This window comes from Panthera tigris, chromosome B1, assembly GCF_018350195.1.
Source record: "Panthera tigris isolate Pti1 chromosome B1, P.tigris_Pti1_mat1.1, whole genome shotgun sequence".
In the NCBI taxonomy this organism is placed as follows: domain Eukaryota; kingdom Metazoa; phylum Chordata; class Mammalia; order Carnivora; family Felidae; genus Panthera; species Panthera tigris.
Window position 1 is genome coordinate 167102253 of NC_056663.1, and position 19858 is coordinate 167122110.

Genomic DNA, 19858 nt, shown 5'->3' on the forward strand with positions numbered 1-19858 from the left:
TTCATCACATTAATTTGGGGGGGGTACAGTTCAGTCCTTAATGGGAATTATATAACAATGAAGAGTTTCTTAATATGATCGACATCACTAAGTAGACAGTCTTTGTGATTAAATTAGCAGGACCATATATAATTACCATGTTAATTTTGTAGTTGACTTTTTGTGGTATTGCAAATGATGTAGAAAAGCTTTTCAGGGCTTATGTCAGAAGCAGTTGCTAAACTTATTTTCGGTCAACACACCTGGTTTATAGAGGAAAAACCTCACATAATACTATGAAACGAGATTGCCTTCAATTGATATTTTCTAAACAGTATTTAGAGGTCTTTAAGATTTTGTAAACGTTATTCTTTTCTGAATTTCCCATGCTTCTGTACTAATTTTTTGCTTATAAATGTAGAGGTAAAATTGATTGTCAGGGAAGAGCTTTTTACATTTTGTGTATATGCAGGAATCTATAAAATTATGTAGAAAAAGCAGGGTCATTTACTAAGAAAAGCTCTAAGAAAGCTGGGCTGGGAGCAAGGACAGTTAGAGGAGACTCTAGGAGCTGCTAGTATATAGAGAGTCAAATGTATATAGTGGAATATATACTGGTGGGTGACCAGAGGTATGGTTGGAGGAGTTGGTGGGAGACCCAGGATAGTCTCCTTACGGCCATAGGTATGTCTTTAGAAAAGGCTGGCCTACCTATATTGGTTAACAGTGTCTCTCTGGACCTTCAGAGAAGACAATGTTCATTGCATAAGATCAAACTAGAACCTATTTGTTTGGGTTGAAAATGGATAGTGTCTGATGAAACCTGTATAAATCATCTACTCAGTACTATGCTATGAGGTATAGTTCAGTGTGAAATTATGATATCATTTATATTGTTTATACCATCAGCAAATGAAAATCTGTAAGTTCCTTCTGAATGAATTTTACTATTAAGTCCAGTCACAAGGCTTATTCAGAAGTTTCATCACCTGCAGAAGAAAGTAAATTCACCTGCAGAAGAAAGTAAATTTTTCTTTAGGATAAAACTTCCAGATGTATAGAAGGTGTATGGATTGCTGATAACCACACTCTTCCTTTTATGTTTTAAGCAGCTCACCTTGTGTTCATAGCTAAGTGTGATTAAAAAAAAAACATATTTCTTTATCATTCTTGATTCAAGTAAACAATAATCTCGTGGTACATTTATTACTTACTTTTTTTCCCTGCTAACTTTTTAGTCTTTCTTTATCTTTAGAATTCTGGGTTTGCTTTGAAAGGGAGATAAAGTTTATTGTCTCTTGTGGACCATTCTCAAGAACTTTTTCCAGTTTAAATTAACAGAGGAATTGGGTCACTTTTTATTAAGCAGACATACTCATAGACATTCCCGGGAATCACAGCTGTGTCAGTAAATGAGCTGCGGAGAAGCTCTTTTTCATTGATGTCTTGACAATTAACAAAATAATTAACAGCATAGCTATTTTACTAATGGAATATTCTGCGTTCCGAGTGTTGTGACTGTTTACTTCAAAAATTGCTAAAGAGTGGAAAAGCATGTACCCTGCATTGTGTAAAAGATGTTCACTGAAGAAACAATGTAAATGTGTCAAATTAATAAAGGGCGGGGTTTCTCAGCTTCAGTACTATTGACATTGTGGGTCCAATAATTCTTTCTCTGGGGTTTGACCTCTGTAGGATGTTTAGTAGCATTCCTAGCCTCTACCCAATAGATTCCGGTAGCACAGCCTCCTGGTCTCCCTGGCCCAAACGTGACAACAAAAAAATGTCCCCAGATACTGCCAAATGTCTTCCAGTGGACAAAATCCCCCTAAGTGAGATTCACATACTTGGATGTTAACATTCACCCGGAAAATGAAGCAATCAAATTTGTGGTTGGTAAAATAGAGTTTGTAGGCCAGTCTCTTGCTAGCCAAAAACAACAGCAACAGAAATAACAACAGCCGTTCCTACCACCATGCCCATGAGGACACGGAAAGGAATATTTGCTGGATCTGAACCAAGTACTAGGTACTATCTTAGGCCCTTTATGTTATTTCATTTACATCTCCTAATTGACCCACGAAGAAGGACATTATACTTCTCATTCTTACTACCACAAGAACTGAGGTGTTATTAAGCTACCTACCTGAGGCCAAATATCTGCTCAGCAGTGCAGTTGGGATGAAACCTAGACAGATCTACCCTCCAAACCCTCCTTTTTTCTGTCTGATTCTACTGTACTTTTCAAACACTTTCTTCTGTAAGTTCTGCTACTTCTGTTAATGTAACATGATTCTAGCATGCAGAGTTGTGTTGTTTTATTTTTTTTTCAATTTTTATATATTAATAAAATTATTAGCTGTAATGCAAATGTGATATGGCTTTCTTTTTTAAAAGCACACAATACAAATTTGGGTGGAACTTCTTTAAACTACATCTCCTCTCCAAGGAATTCTAATAGAGGTTCTTTCTTGGCTAAGAGGTTGGTTCAGTCTCCTCCCCCTACTCCTGCATACCCAAACTGAAAATCACACTAATAATACTTCTCAAAGCAATTAATATTTTTCCAGCAATTAACAATGGAGACAAATATTCTCATATTATAAATACTTTAATTTCTAAATTAAAAGTCTTTCTTTCTAATAGCAAAATGGTAGATTTAAATTTAATACTTTTTATTGTTCCTTTGGAGAGACAGGTCTGATCAGCAAGCAAATGGCTAATAAGTAGACAGGAAAACTGAGGAGAGGCAACATTCTAAGCCAAGGATGTGAAAGTTTGAGATTCCTATTTCGCTGCTAAAGAATGCAGTGTATTACATTTAGCATAGACATTTAGAAAGATATTTCTAAGTAGCAAAACTAAGAATGAATGGCATATATTTTAGGAGCAGTTAATTAATGCCCATGCTCAGATTATGTAGCTGCTGTTAAGTGCAGAATACTTTAAATAAACAGAAAAAAAAGGAGATCCATAGTTAAAATTGGAAACTATAGCACTATTATGAACAGGCCATTGTGACTTTTTTTCTATAAGGATTCTGGGCTTTCTCCCAACAGTGGCTACATCAAACATTGAAACGTCTGAAACAGATGTTGCATGTTTTTTTCCCCATAGTTTCCAAGGACTTTATTAGAAAAGGTAGGTAAGTGATAGGGAGTCATACCATACGTCTATCATGCATATATTGTGATGGGATTTTTGTGAACTGTTTGGGGAGGTTCCAAAAAGCCTAATCTTCAGAAATTTGTCCTATTTCTTGGAAAGAAACATATACCATATGTCACTAAATATAAAATCAGGGTATGAAGAAACATATTGCTTTCAGGGAAACCCACTTATACTATCTCAGTTATTTGAATCAAACAAGGAAGAAAACAATAATTCGTTCATGAAGAGATTCTACAAATCTCTTGTCTTCCTGTTGGAAATTCACTGTCTATCACTTTTTTCCCCTTCTACACTCTCCAAAAAGCAGCTGATTTTTGTTTCTGGACAGATGCCATCTTACGGACCATGAACCCTGCTCTATTTTAAATGTTTGATTGTGGTTCCTTTACAGCCTTCATTTTCTGACTTGTTCTAATTAGCTTCCTGATGGTTTTATAATCCTTCCCTATCACTCCAACCATACTATCTGAGTTTCTCTGGTAGGAATTATTATTTTATTCCATGAGGGAGGCTTTCTCAGGATTTTCCTGATCTTTTCTCTGAGTGCCTAGGGGAGAAGCTGGGAGGAAGATGTGAACTCTGTCTATATTTACAGCTCTCAGGGACTTTACTCTCTCCCAGTCTCTAGCAGTTGACCAATCATCTAGCTGACGAGTGACAAATCATGGTCCGCTCTGTATTTTTATAAGTAAGTAAACTTCTATTGGGATACATCCATGCTCATTCATTAACCTATTAGCTATGTCTGTTTTTGACATAGCTGAGTGGTTATGACCCAGTCTGTATGGCTTTCAAAGGTGAAAACACTTGCTGTCTGGCCCTATGAAGAAGTTTTCTGACCCTTTATCTCTTCTTCCTACTGTCCAGATGTATCTTGGTTAATTACATCACTGCTCACCTCTTGTCTCTTCCTGTCGGCACCTGACTCTCCTTAGATTTTGGGTCAGGGGCTTTCCCTGTTACTTCAGCACTACACTAAGTTCAAGTTGTCAAGTTGCTGTTTGTTCATTGCTATAGACTGAATATTTGTGTCCCCTCAAAATTTATATATTAAATCCTAATGCTGGATGTAATGGTATTTTGAGGTGGGGTCTTTGGGAGGTGACTAGGTCATGACGTTGGAGCCCTCATGGATGGGATTAGTGTCAGAGAACTCCCTTACCCCTTTCACCCATGTGATGACACAGGGAAAAGACGGCTGTCTGTGAACCAGTGAGTGGATCCTCACCAGACACTGAATCTGCCAGTGCCTTGATCTTGCACTTCCCAGCTTCCAGAACTGTGAGAAATAAATTTATGTTATTTATAAGCTGCTAAATCTATGGTATCCTGTTATGGCAGCCCAATGGACTAAGACACCCATCACGTTTTGTTTAAAGTTGGGAGTGAAGATATGTCAACTCTATATCTCTAAGTGATATTCAAAAGTCTTCATTCCTCTTCTCCTCACTTTTTTTCACCCTCACAATTTATCTGTTAATGAACCTGGATAATTTTGCAGATTTCCCAACAGTCTGTAGCTTTTGTCTATAAGCATTACAATAATATGGTGTCTTGCTTTCTGAGAATTCCTGGCTTGGTTCCCAAACGCTGCTTTTTTTCTGGGCTTTCTTGTTCTGTTCCCCTTTTGCCTCTATCCTGTGGTATTTTGATCCCATTCCCAATTTTTCCTCAGTATGGAGTCCTGTTTAGTAAGGCAACTTAGAAGGCCCCTTTGTAGAAGCCACATGCAGTAAACCATTCCAGCTCCTTCAGCTCTTATCCTGGGACCCTGTTGGGACCCAGGAAGGTCTTGTGGCTGTTAGTGGCTTGAACCCACCCACTTTTACTTTGGGGCTTTGCAAAATATCTTGTTACCTAGTTTTGGTAAATATTGCCCATGGATTTGTAGTTTTGCTATGTACTGACTTTGTATGTTTTTATATGGATATTCAGAAGATATAAAATTATGTTTCCACAGCTGCCATCATTTTCCCTGAATTCTTGGTTCATTTCTTTGGCTAGTGAAGAATATTTGAATGTATTATGTTAGAGTGTTTGAGAAGAAGGATAATGAAATAATTTGAGTTTTATTAAGTACAGCCACATTTGGATATATACAAGATGGTTGTCACATGAAGAAACCAGATATTCATCCATTTAAAAATTGCAGTAGTGATAACTACTCCTTTAGGATCATTTTCTGTGTGTCATGTGCTTTCCATTTTCTTAATTAACCTTAGGAGACACACAGTATTTGTTTTTACCATTTTACAGATGAGGAGACTGGGACTCAAGGAGATTAAATCTGATTTGCACAAAGTAACACGCTAGTAATTGGGGAGTTGAAATTCTAACCCAGGCATGTCTAATGCCAAAGACCATGCCTTGACCACTGTACTATACTCGGCAGATGTTCAGCAAGGCCTGTTTTTATTCTTTGCTCTCTTTTCCCTGAACTTCAGCCGCTGCTTTAATCCTCTCCAATAGCTTCTAAACATATCCCCACCCCCACCCCCAGTTGTTTCCCACCTTCCTTCATGACTGCTGACATTGATCTGGCCCCTTGCTTACCTGTAAGAGTATAGAACAAGAAATGTTGAGACTTCTGTGATGAGTTCTGATTGGACAGAGATATATGGGAATGGACTCTATTACAGTTCATATTTCAACTGTTCCACCATTGGTTCTTGCTTATTTTTTGCCCTGTTTCCGATTATTGCCTGTTACAAATCATTGTTCTGGCCACGTCCATGTATTGACCGTCTGTAGTGCTGCCATTTACTTTTAGCCTTGTGTTTGCTCACACTGCCATCTATTCATGTAGGGTCCCCTCTTTGCACTGCCATTCTTTAGTGATAGATGCTTAGGATATATATACAAGATTGTTGTCTTGTATGGATGGATGCCTGCTCTGGAGAGCCTTCCCTGGTTTCCTCCAATAATGAGCGAATTTATGGTTCCTTAATGGTCCTCACACAGACACAGGAAAAGAGCTCTATCATAACATTCATCAGAGCATGTTTAAGTGAGATATTTGTGAACCTGTCTGTTCTGCTAGACTCTGAGTTTACCGAGGAGCAGGATGTATCTACTCTTTGTAAACCCAGAGCCACCACAATGCCTGGAACACAGTAGTTAGTTAAATCAGTTTTGTTAGATTAACCCAATTAGTGTCATTGACATTATATTGCAAACAATAGGGTTAATCGTGTGTGTGTGTGTGTGTGTGTGTGTGTGTGTTCTTTTTTAAAAATTATTACTATTTTTTTTAACCTGAAGTATAGTTGATACACAATGTTACATTGGTTTCGAGTGTACAACATAAGTGATTCATCACGTCTGTATGTTATGCTGTTCATACTAGGAGTGTAACTTACATTTGTCACCATGTAATTCTATGACAACACCATTGACTGCATTTCCTATGCTGCAATTTTATCCCCATGACTTATTCTTTCCATAGCTGAAAGCCTGTTATAAGACTAATTTTAACTTCTTGATTAGAAAACAAATACTTGGGCCGCCTGGGTGGCTCAGTCGGTTGAGCGTCCGACTTCGCTCAGGTCATGATCTCACAGCTTGTGAGTTCCAGCCCCGCGTCAGGCTCTGTGCTGACAGCTCGGAGCCTGGAGCCTGCTTCAGATTCTGTGCCTCCCTCTCTCTCTGCCCCAACCCACTCACATTCTATCTCTGTCTCTCTCAGAAATAAATAAACATTACAAAGGAAAAAGAGAAAACAAACACTTAACAATTGCACACTTATTTTGCCTTACTGTTACGACATATCTAATAACATATATTCAAAACTATACCTATGTAAGCATGGCCAATAAGGCAAAGAGCATGTTATTACCTAAATTTGCCATGAAATTAATCTTTTTTTCTTGCGTGGCAGTTCTCTGAGAATTATCTGAGTGTGAATTTATATATTTTCATGTAGCTCATCATGCCCAGCAAAATTAAATACTTTAATTAACATTTGTAATCAGCTTTTCCTGTTCTTGGGTCTACTGGTTTATATTCATTTAAACAAATTGAATTGTAAAGATAAGTTAAATACAGCCTTTACAACACCGACTTCAGATTGATTTTCTTTTCTCTAATGTCACGTACTTTATCAACTTACATTTTCATCATTCATTTATTTGTTCACTCATTTAATAAATCAGATGTGTGTTGAAAGCTAATAACTGTCATCTCTGGATAGGTCTAGAATTTGTTCAAGTCAGGGTGATGGATTTTCTGGAAAACACTGTGCTTTAATTTTTAAAATCACAATGAGACAGAAATTTCAAGACATCAGGGGATACAGACTAGACCAAATAGTTTTACTATTCATTTTTTTTTCTGATCAAATAGTTTAAACAGTATTCACAGGTTAATTGAGCTTCTGGTTCTCTGCCTAAAAGTGACATTATTCAGTTGTCCCAGTAGGTCCAGGCTCCGGGTTATTATTATTCTTTTAATGACTGAGATTAATGAGTGAAGATGTCTTACCTTGCAGACAAGTTAAATACTTTATAGGCTTAGGGGCTCTTTTAGTAAGGGGATAGGCTTTTGACTCCTTTTTCTCAGAGTAGAAATTAGGGATCTTTGAATGGCATTTGAACATAATTTTTTAAATTCACGGCACTTCAGAGAAAATTCATCTTGTTTGACACATAAATATAAGAGCAAATAATTTCCAGGAAACTAGAGGATCTTTGATGTTCTTCTTTCTTATTGTACTTTGCAGTCTCTAGCTTTGGAAAAAGGCACATAGACCTTAGAGAAGCTTCTTTAGGACAATAGATACTGTGTAGACAATTTGCTAATGCTACCAGCTTCCCACAAGTAAGGAGACTTTTTTTTTTTTTTTCCAGTGGGTGTTGGTTTTTCAGGCCTCAGGGAGAAGATGTTTCTTAAGGATATGTTATAGACAGGGATACAAACCCAAATAGAGCATGGTGCTTTCTCTTAAGTAGTTTATAATCTAACCAGAATAACATACACCCAGAGATTCCAAAGCAGTGTGACACATTCTTTTGAGTCACCAATTTACTAGGATAGATGGTATTATTGTTTTCAAGGCTGATACTTCTGCAAAAGACTACTTGTAGATACAGTGCTCTCCTAGACAGTAGTAGCCTATGAGCTATAATTTGGACATACCTTTTAATAAACTTTGTTTCCTAATTTCTGTGGGAGACATAAGTTAAATTCTGATAACAAGGTAGGAAAAACTGGTAAAGACACCAAAAATGAATTTCAAAAATCTAGCTACAGGGGCAATTTGCTGTGTGAGTGAAAAGCCAAAAGTAGTCCCTAACATCATTGTATTACAGTGATCGTCATTCAGATCTTGGAGCTTTGAAGTCAGACACACAGGGATTCAATTTCTGGTTCAATATTAATTGTGTGATCTTGGATAAGTTACTTAACTGCTCTAAGTATCATTTCCTCATGTGTGTGATGCCTTGGAAATTTTTTTGAGGACTGGAAGAAATTATGATTGGAAAATTTATAGTATAGTACATGGTAGGTAACAAGCCCTCAAAATATAGTTACTATCTTTATGTTGCTGCAATAATGCCCCCAAAGCAGTTTCAAAATATTTTAAACGATTTCCAGTATATCTATTCAAGGAAGTATCAAAATAAAAGGAAGCGAGATAAAGGTGTTACAAAGGGATCATGGCAGGGCACGGAGACCCCAGAAGGAATGGCTATCAATCTGATCCTCAGTCATGGCTGGCCAAATAGTCTCTTTGTCAGGATGCATCTTTTATAATGGACTCATAAGGATCAGGGGACACTTCCTACTTTGGTCTCACTTATAGTGGAGACAATGCTATTTCTATATTACATTTCACCAGACAGAGCACTTTTCCCCCCCTTGTTTCATATCCTAGAAACAATTTGGTCATTAGTGGTTTGCATGGTGAGCACAGAAGCAGATCACAAGTAATTGCATTATCTTCTGGAATTTTTTATCCAAGTTTTTTAAAAGTGCAATGACACCTCCTGAACAAGAAGAGCGTACCTTTCTGATAACCAGAGTACTTCCGGGTCTCTTTTCTTTGGCTATACTGAGTAAAAACTCTTCCCAATCTTTTGTGCTTTTTCAGTTTTCTTTTTTCAGTACTCTGAAGAACACCAGACTAGTTTCCTGTTACAGCTGTAACAAATTACTACAAACTTAGTGGCTTGAAACAATGTACATCTCACAGTTCTGGAGGTCAGAAGTCTGGATGGGTCTCACTGGGCTAAGATCTAGGTGTCAGCAGGGCCGTGTTTTTTCAGGAGTTTCATGGGGACAATCTGTTTCCTGCCTTTCCCACCTTCTAGAAGCTGCCCGTATTCCTTGGTTGCTGGTTCCTTTCCATCTTCAAAGCCAGCAGAGTAACACTGCAGAAAAGTCTATTTCTCTGTCTTTGCCTCTCTGTGTCCCTTTCTCCTGCCACTTTCTTTCACTTTTAATGACCCTTGTGATTACATTTGGGCCTACCTCAATAATGCTTGATTATCTACCTCCCCCTGTCCCCTGTCAAGATTCTTCATCACCTTTGCAAAATCTCTTTTTCATGTAAGGTGACCTGTTCACATGTTCTGGGGACCAGGGGGTGGACATTTGGCCAGAGGCATTATTCTTTCTACCACAACTACCTAGATAATCTTTCTGTGGGTATGGTAATACTGTTGATTGCATAATGACATTTTTCACATGTAACAATGCTACAATTAGATTTCCAGACTGCTCTTTAAGCATTGATTTGGGAGAAACCTAGTCCTTTCGGCAGATTTCTGTAATAGCCCATCTTATTCCTTATGTGGCTATAACCTTAGAGGTTAATGTTATGCTGAAGTTTAAGTACTTCTTTTACTTACCAACTAGAAATCGCAGGAGGAGGTCATATATTTCAAAGATTTCCATCTGTAGGAGTGAGAATTCCTTTTCCAAATTTTAATCTTTTAAAGTTGCAAGTTTCAGTTACCTGGGAAATGCACTTGCATACAATTACTTAGTTTTTAAGGATGCTAATTCAGTAAGTTATTACTATAGCATATGTACGAGCTTCTTAAAATTTAGCAAGTACTGTAGTCTGCCTCCTCATTTAGATGTACTCATGCTTTTCACTGTCCTTTTAGGTAAGTTATACCATAAAGCTTCCTTTTTGAGGGTCTTTCATATATTGATGCAATATACTGGCATGGACTTGATGAGATATAATAGGTACAGTTTTTAAAGGGTACTGTATTAAACAGCAAAATATAAGAGCAGAGTAAGCATCGTCTACCCAGGAGTGACTTCTAGATGGCATACAGGCAATATTTTATTGCATTATGTATTCATTTTATAGGTCTTGAACTCCTGAATAAATTGCAATAGCAGGGAAGCATGATCATGACAAGGTAAGAAACCTGGAAGAAAGGGCTCAGAAGAAAGAAAAGAGATAATTTTTTGTGTGTGTTTTGGACAAGCCCTTTGAATAAATAGAGATTATCTGCATTAAGTCTTAGGCAAACATCTTTACATCATATTAGATAATTTGAAAATATGCCTGGAAAAATGATGACATTAATTTTACATTGTATTTTGAATGTCATGGTGGTAAGTGCTTTCCTTTTCATTCCTGTTCTATCCAATTAAACACTCTTAAAATTTGTAATCTTAGGCCAAGGTCTGCCTACCAAGTTAATCAAAGAAGCAGATTTTCTAGGAATCTCTTTCATGGCAGGCTAATTTTTGAAGATGTATGGCTCTATGCTGTCTTCCAGTAAATGTACTGCTTTTAGAAGTTGTACTAACTCTTCTGAGCCATTAAGCTAATGCATAATATTTTATGGATACTACATCTGAGAAATTATAACTTTGGGAACCTATTTATAATATCTACTCTTTCTTCACTAAAATAACAATTTTAAAATGACTTTGTGGTTTTCTGAGGTAACTCAAGGGTAGGGTGGTGGTTGGAGAAATAATATTGATAGTAGAAAGTAGCTAATGTAGGAATTTATCTTGCTTGCTTTTCATAGACGGTGTATCCCGGTTAGTCACTATGATAATCTTACAAGGTTTGAGCTGGTAACCCCATTTTCCAGATAAGAAAATTGAGTTTCAGATAGATGTTACATTTGTTACTCTAGATTATCTTTAAAAAATAACATAAACAAGTAAATCTGTCTTCATCTGACCACATGCATACCTGCTCTCAAGTTTCTTTTCAAAATTATTTGCTCTTTTTTATAAAAATTTTTTAAATGTTTTTATTTATTTTTGAAGGACAGAGAGAGACAGAGCATGAGCGGGGGAGGAGCAGAGAGAGAGGGAGACACAGAATTCGAAGCAGGCGCCAGGCTCTAAGCTGTCAGCACAGAGCCCAATGCAGGGCTTGAACCCACAAACTGTGAGATCATGACCTGAGCTGAAGCCGGACGCTCATCCAACTGAGCCACCCAGGCGCCCCTATTTGCTCTGTCTTATTATTAAGGGTGCTTTGCTAGAAGTATTCTAGGGTTTATTTTTAAAATATTTTTTAATGCTTATTTATTTTTGAGAGAAAGAGAGAGAGAGAGTGTGAGCAGAGGAGGGGCAGAGAGAGAGGGAGACAGAGAATCTGAAGCAGGCTCCAGGCTCTGAGCTGTCAGCACAGAACCTGATGCAGGGATTGAACTCAGGAACCGTGAGATCATGACCTGAGCCAAAGTCAAACTGAGCCACCCAAGTGCCCCATAAATATTCCTTTTATCCCATGTTCAATGTATCAAAATTTTATCTCATTGTAATTCATGAATGTTCGTTTCCTCAGTTGCTGTAACAAAGTACCGAAAACTGGGTGGCTTAAAACAACAGAAATTTATTCTCTCCCATTTCTGGAGAAGTCTGAAATCAAGGTACTGGCAGGACCATTCTCCCGCGTTGGGGTTCTGAGTAGACTCCTCACTTGCTTCTTCCTAGTTTCTGGTCTGGCTGTCGCAGTCCTTGGTTTGCAACAGCAATACTCCAGTCTCTGTTTTGGCTGTCACACGGTATTTTCCCTGTGTGCTTGTGTGTTCGCATGACATTCTTCTTCCTGTCCTCTTCTTCTCTTTCCTCTTTTTATAAGGATACCAGTCATATGAGAATAAGGGCCTACCCTACTGCACTATGGCTTCATTTCAACTAATTACATTGGTAACAACCCTATTTCCAAATAAATTAATATTCTGAAGTCCTGGGGATTAGAATTGCAACGTATCTTATTTGGGGGACACAAGTCTATCCATAACACCATGTGTTGGAAAACATTTGGAAAAACATAGAGTTATTTTTGTAAATTGTGTTTTTTGGCATTATGTTCTCAGCTTTATATCAAAGGATGTCACAACTAATGATTGTAGGAAAATAATTATTGTACTTTATAAATAAGCATTTCTCCAAGTTTGTTCCAAGAAACACTAGTTTTTCAAGATGTTTTAAGAAAAAAATGGAATGTGTGGAGAACCTGGGTGCTTAGTCTGTTAAGTGGCCAACTTCGCCTCAGGTCATGATCCCATGGTTCGTGAGTTCGAGCCCTGCGTTGGGCTCTGTGTTGACAGCTCAGAGCCTGGAGCCTGCTTTGGATTCTGTGTCTCCCTCTTGCTCTGCTCCTCCCCTGCTCACACTCTCTCTCTCTCTCAAAAATAAATAAATGTTAAAAAAATTAAAAAAAAAAGAAAAATGGAATGTATTATCAAATAATTGTGGGATATACTGAACATTATTCTACATTTTATTCACGCTTCTTGGAGACCTAGTGACCCTTAGGATGTTAAAGTCACTTGGAAGTCCTGTGTAAAATCTGTTAAACCGACCCTATGTTTCCTAAACATATTTGATGTTGGAAACTGTTATGTCACACTTGTTACTTTGTACAACCGTGTTGGAAGATGGCACATTTGGGGATCACAACATACATGCAACTGTCCCTTTTGGTTAAGAATGTGGGCAGGTTGCTTAACCTTTGTATGCTTCAGTTTTCTTAGCTGAAACGTGAGAATAGTAATTCTTGTTATATCAAAGAAATCTTATCATGCACAATAAGATAAAACAGGCAGAGTATGATCCAGTGTTCAGCCACAGAAAGAGCTCAATGCCTGTTTATCATTATTGTGATTAGTATTATGTTTAGTCAATATTTGTTCACAAGGCATTAATCCTGAGTGGTGTTGAGCTCTGTCAGACAAGAAGGCCATAATTATTAGCTTGAACACACTTTCTATATAATTTACAGAGTAAAGAGATCAGACTTTTTAAGAATTTGAATTTTTTATTCACTTTGAGAGAAAGAGAGAGAAAAAGGGGCAGAGAGAGCACGAGAGAGCGCGTGCTCTGTCAGTGAGGAGTGGGACTCGAACCCACGAACTGTGAGATCATGACCTGAGCCAGAATCAAGAGATGGATGCTTAACCAACTGAGCCACCCTCTCCTCCAAGAGATCATACTTTATATCCTCAAAGTGCTTAGTACTTTAACTGTTTATAACAATGTCTCAGGAAACAAAGAAAAACAGACTACATTAGAATTGGTGTAATATGTATAGTAAGAAGGAATGTGTCGTACAGTTTAGAATTTTTGGAGAATGATTAAAATTAAGGTCTCCTTAAGAATACTTGTCAGGGGAGCCTGGGTGGCTCATTTGGTTAAGTGTCTGACTTCAGCTCAAGTTATGATCTCACAGTTCGTGAGTTTGAGCCCCATGTTGGGCTCTATGGTGACAGCTTGGAGCCTGGGACCTGTTTTGGATTCTGTGTCTTCTTCTCTCTCTGCCCCTCCCCTGCTAGTGCTCTGTCTCTAAATGTCTCTCAAAAATGAATAAATGTTAAAAAAAAAAAAGAATACTAGTCATTTTTTTGTGCTATTAATAAAATGATGCCACAGGAGCAGTTGAAATATATAAGGCTGAGGGAACTTGCAGTAAAAACCCCCGATAGTTATGCTTTGGATTCTTATGACTTTTCTCCTATCGACTTTTATGTCAGGCGTTCAGTTGACAGTTTTGCTTGTTTGTTTGTTTTTCCTATTTCTCAGGTACTCTATTCTATCATTTATTCTAACCACTTGCTGTTTTAAAATATACTATAAACTAGAAGACTGATAATGAAGGTTATTCAGTTGTTTCTAAATTAATAAGATTGCTGAAAGCTTTTTTCCACATGCAGATTCATTTTGGTTTGTGTGTGTGTGTGTGTACGTACGTACGTATGTGTGTACATACATATATATATATATATTTTTTTCTTTTTTTAGAGGGAGAGAGAGTGCCAGCAGGAGAGAGGGGCAAAGGGACAAAGAGAGAGAATCTTAAGTAGGTTCCATGCTCAGCATGGAGCTGATGTAGGGCTCAATCCCACGACACTGGGATCATGAGCCAAGCCAAAATTAAGTTTGATGCTTAACCAACTGAGCCACCCAGGTGCCCCCTGTTTGTTTGTTTTTAAAACAATTTATTTATTTGTAAGTTTATAAAATTTAGTGCTTAATAATTGTTTTGTTTAATTGACTCACAGAATTCCTGAAAATTGAACAACTAGGTTCTCAGCATGCCACACATGTTGATATTTTTTAATATAATTGTTTTTTTTTGCTTTTATTTTTATTTTTTTCAATATATGAAATTTATTGTCAAATTGGTTTCCATACAACACCCAGTGCTCATCCCAAAAGGTGCCCTCCTTGATACCCATCACCCCCCCCCCCCACCTCCCATCAACCCTCAGTTTGTTCTCAGTTTTAACGAGTCTCTTATGCTTTGGCTCTCTCCCACTCTAACCTCTTTTTTTATTTTTTTCCTTCCCCTCCCCCATGGGTTTCTGTTAAGTTTCTCAGGATCCACCTAAGAGTGAAAACATATGGTATCTGTCTTTCTCTGTATGGCTTATTTCACTTAGCATAACACTCTCCAGTTCCATCCATGTTGCTACAAGAGCCATATTTCATTCTTTCTCATTGCCACATAGTATTCCATTTGTGTATATAAACCACAATTTCTTTATCCATTCATCAGTTGATGGACATTTAGGCTCTTTCCACAATTTGGCTACTGTTGAGAGTGCTGCTATAAACATTGGGGTATAAGTGCCCCTCTGCATCAGCACTCCTGTATCCCTTGGGTAAATTCCTAGCAGTGCTATTGCTGGGTCATAGGGTAGGTCTATTTTTAATTTTTTGAAGAACCTCCACACTGTTTTCCAGAGTGACTGCACCAATTTGCATTCCCACCAACAGTGCAAGAGGGTTCCCGTTTCTCAATATTTTGAAATATAATTATTAATATTTTATAACTCTTTTATTTTTTTTAAGTTTTAAATCCAGTGTAGTTAACATACCGTGCTGCATTAGTTTCCGGTGTACAAGACAGTGATTCAACACTTCTGTGTACCCAGTTCTCATCAAGACACCCTGCACATTCTTGAACACATTTTCCCACATATTCAAATCGCTGGCTCAGTGACTTGTCTCCACTTGGTAAAATGTTCCTGTGTTATGTAATAACTTCACCGTTATTTCTTAGTGTCAGAAGGCCTCTCTTTCCCCATCACTTTCTCCAAATGGGTGCTGAGCTGGCCACCGCCATGCCTTTACAGCTAGACCACTTGAGTCAGAACCTTGTCTTCCTGCCCAGGAAAGGGTGTGAACTGCTCCCCCAGTGCAGCCTTGTCAATGCAGTGCAGCTGCAGACAATGCGTGGGGTCCCCTATGGGTAGATACAAATGTCACTTTATTCAGTGTCGGTCATTTTACTTATAAAGATCGTAATGCTAAAATGATGGTTAGAGATTTTCCATTCAGGTCTTTTTTTTTTTTTTTTAACTTTTTTTAATGTTTATTTATTTTTGAGACAGAGACAGAGCATGAACGGGGGAGGGTCAGAGAGAGAGGGAGACACAGAATCCGAAGCAGGCTCTAGGCTCTGAGCTGTCAGCACAGAACCCGACTCGGGTCTCGAACTCACAAATCGTGAGATCGTGACCTGAGCCAAAATCAGAGGCTCAACTGAGTGAGCCACCCAGGCGCCCCATCATTTCAGGTCTTTCTGATTCAAACATATTCACACTAATTTCTCCATTGTTAAATATATGAAACCCTGCCTTGCTGTTTGTGTATATGTCATTTAAGGGGATTATTTTTTGTTTCTTTTTGTTTTCTGTTAACAAAGAATTATAGTTAAATGCAACATATGTATCAGGTATATATTATCAATTTTCAAGGAGTTCATAGAACATAGAATGTATAGGGAGAATGAAAATATGTAACAGATTTCCTTTTTGGTTAATACTTAGGGATCATTTAGTGAGTCAAGGTTATAGTTTTAACAACTACTTTGTGCTTATATTTAGAAATATGAATTAGTATTTGATATACTGCCAAGTAAAATCACTAGTCTGTGCCAGTACTTTATATACAATGTTTCATTTAATCTTTTATTGGCCATGTTAGTTTGGCTTTATTATCCCCTGTATTGTAGATAATGAAGTCAAGGCTTGCGGATTTAACTTGTCCTTCACAGTGGATAGATGACAGGGCTGGGATTCGGTCTCAACATTGCCTGAAACCTCAGTGTGTGTGTTTCCTACTCTACTGTTCTACTTCTGATGACACAAGGGTAAAAAAAAAAAAAACAATCAGAGAAGAGGTGAGGCCAGAATAACTTTTGAAGCAAGATAATTTGTTAGGCAGTGAGTAGGACACCCCTTGTGGGTGGAGAGTGGGGTATGGAATAGAAAATCAGCAAGTCAGAGACCTAGGGTTGTTTGTAGAACTTGGGCAGCATATTACAATTATAATGATGGAATTTTATCAGAAAGAAATTTAGGTAGTGTTATCTTCATAACAGACTGGAATGTTTAAACTTCTTTCAGTAGGTGATGGAGAATTGGTCCAGGCTGATGGGATGTCATGATCAAAGTGTTGAATTAAAAAAAAAAAAAAAAAGTAATATGATGACTATATCAGGGTCACTGAAAAGAGGTAGTCTTTGAAACATTAAAATGAATAAGGAGTTTGTTGTAACAAATGAGATGAGAATGATGAAAACCTAAACTCGGTTAATAAGTTAGTAGGAGATTTTTTGAAGGCAGTATCCTTTGAACTTGGTTGAGAATGAGAGAGATGACTGAAAAAAGGATGTTGAAATTTTTTTTTTTTTTTTTAGAGACAGAGTGGGTGCACAATGGGGGAGGGTCAGAGGGAGAGAGAGAGAATTTTAAACAGGCTCCAAGCTCAGCACACAGACAGACACGGGCTCAATCCCACGGCCCTGGGATCATGACCTGAGCCTAAATGAAGAGTTGAACGCTCAACCGACTGAGCCACCCAGGTGCCCCTGAAATTTGTGTTTTAAATACTTAGAAGGATTGTGATAATATTGATTGAAATAAGGGCAATATAAAGCAATGTAAACCTTTTATGAGGAAGAAAAAGTAATGCATTTAGAAAATTGTGGGTTGATAGTTGGAATATGAAATGCATATGTCTAGAGGGCCATATGAGACAAATGGAACCGAACTCAAGTGTTGGCTGAAGATTAAGGAGAAAAATTAGATAGTCATCTATATATATTTAACATCCAAGATTTGTGTTCTTATATTTATTTAGTTGTTATGCTTAATTCAAACATTTAAATACCCAACTTGAGCTCTTAAAATTAACCTGAGAACAGAAACATTTGTAAATACAATATGTAAATTTAAGAATAAAAATAATGTGACAAGAAGCACAGATGGGATCTTCTTCACTAGAATCATAAATATGTTTTTTTTTCAAAAATTATACTTCAATTTTTTTTGGTTAAAGCTGTCATTCCCATAGATATTTATGCTCCTACATCCTTTTCTTAGGTTTCATATTTTATAGATCATGTTTGTCTTAAGAGCAGAGCCATATCTCTCAATGCATGAAATTATGTTTCGAATTGAATATCCCAGCTATACTTAACTCACGAAAGATAGGTGTTATATACTTTGAGTACTGTGCTGACTCCCAAAAACTTGTCCCTTTTTTACCTTAACCTGAGAACTGAAAATCACTGTATATTCATTCACCTCCTCATTCTTGGATGCCGTTCTAGTGTGAGAGGAAGAAGCCAGGGTCCGATGAAGAAAGCAGAAATGTCTCAATCTAAAGGAGACATGATACATTTTTTTTATTAGCTGTAACTCTACCAAGAAGTGCAAAATTTAAATGTTGATTTCAAAGAAAGAAGGGCTGCTAAAATGTCATGCCAGTCTTCTGGCATGGCCACTCCTTTTTTCTAACTCTTGTTCAATTCCCTCCAACCATACCTTGTTACAAGAATGGGTCAGAGAAGGGCATCTGGTCAGTTAGTTGAGCATCCAGTTTTGGCTCAGATCATGATCTCTTGGTTCATGATTTCGAGCCCCGCATCGGGCTCTGTGCTGACAGCTCGGAGCCTGGGGCCTGCTTCAGATTCTTTGACTCCCTTTCTCTCTGCCCCTCCCCCACTCATAATCTGACTCTCTCTCTCTCTCTCTCTCTCTCTCTCTCTCTCTCAAAAATAAACATAAAAAAAAAAAAAAGGATGGGCCAGATTATAAAGACATGCTTTGGGATGATAAAACTGTTTTACTGCTTATTATCTGGAAGAAACCAGGCAGATCCTTCAAATACTCATAGCTAGAGGGATGATTGATCAGTTGACCCCCAAATTAACCTGACTGCCCTTCGAAAACTTCCTAGTTTTTTCCTTGGATTAGGATAAAACTGGGGAACACCCTCTTCTTGGTGTGTAGTGCTGTTTGAGTAGAAGAGATCCTGAGAAGAAAATAGAAGAAAATTAGAAAAGTGGGACACTAAGCAGCTGTGACCACACTTTCTTTTACTCTTCTGTAATTGTAAAGACCTGGCTGATCAGATCTTCCACCCTGAAGAGGAGCCCATTTTGCAAGTGATTTTGTTGTTTGAACCTAAGACCATGTATGAGCATTTTAAATCCTTTTTCTATTGTTGTTTCTGTTGGAACAAAAGCTGGTATGTTTGGACATGAATATTAGATCCCCAGAAGGTAGAAATTCAGATCTAAATTAAGAAGCCTCATGAATTTTAAATTTAGAAAAATAAAATTGCAGTTATCTACTTTGAACTATAAATTTTTTAGGCTTTTCAAAGCAGCTTCGTCCGAAGAAACCCAAAATATTTTACTTCAAACGTTGCCGACTGAAGGTGAACTGTGATTATTAAGAAACAAGAGAGGCATTTAGCAGTCGAAAGTCTGACCTAAATTCTTCTCAACATTTCAGGCAATGTTGAAAGTGAGATTGCTTGACAAGCTTCATTACTTTTATGTGACTTCAAACATGAAATTAAGTGTGAAATGATAGAATGTCGAATGAGTGTGAGTTAGGAGGTTTCTTGAAATGCAAAACATGAGGATTTTATCAATTAGATACCCGTTTCTGTATCACCTTATTCCCCTGGGTGTCTGTCTGTCAAACGGGCCAGCTCTCGAGGGCATTCAGCTTATTTCCTCTTCTGGATCCTGTCTCCTCAGGCTGGAGGCAAAATTTAGTTCTTACTCAAGGACATGCTGATGTTCCTGGAGAAACTCTATACAGGGTTTGTACAATTAGTGTCCCATTAAAGAATGATGTATAGACTATAATACAAAAAGATAAAATGTCATACTTATTTGTCCTGTTGGCAAAGTCAGACTCATATAGACATTGTTTGTGTCACTAGGCAAAGTTTTCTCATTGGTAATTTAAAATTT

General features: G+C 37.6%; 1 protein-coding gene across 2 annotated transcripts in view; it reads left to right on the forward strand.

Moving 5' to 3' along the window:
- Nucleotides 1-19858, forward strand: part of KCTD8 (potassium channel tetramerization domain containing 8) — a 252419-nt gene that overhangs the window by 35740 nt on the left and 196821 nt on the right. The window contains exon 2 of one of the 2 annotated variants that reach the window (XM_042984608.1): nucleotides 10472-10526. The exons of the other annotated variant lie outside the window; for it this stretch is intronic. Coding sequence (XP_042840542.1) covers nucleotides 10472-10500 — 29 coding nt within the window. The 3' untranslated portion in view covers nucleotides 10501-10526. Of the gene's footprint in view, nucleotides 1-10471; nucleotides 10527-19858 lie in introns of those variants that run through there. 2 annotated transcript variants of the gene reach the window in all.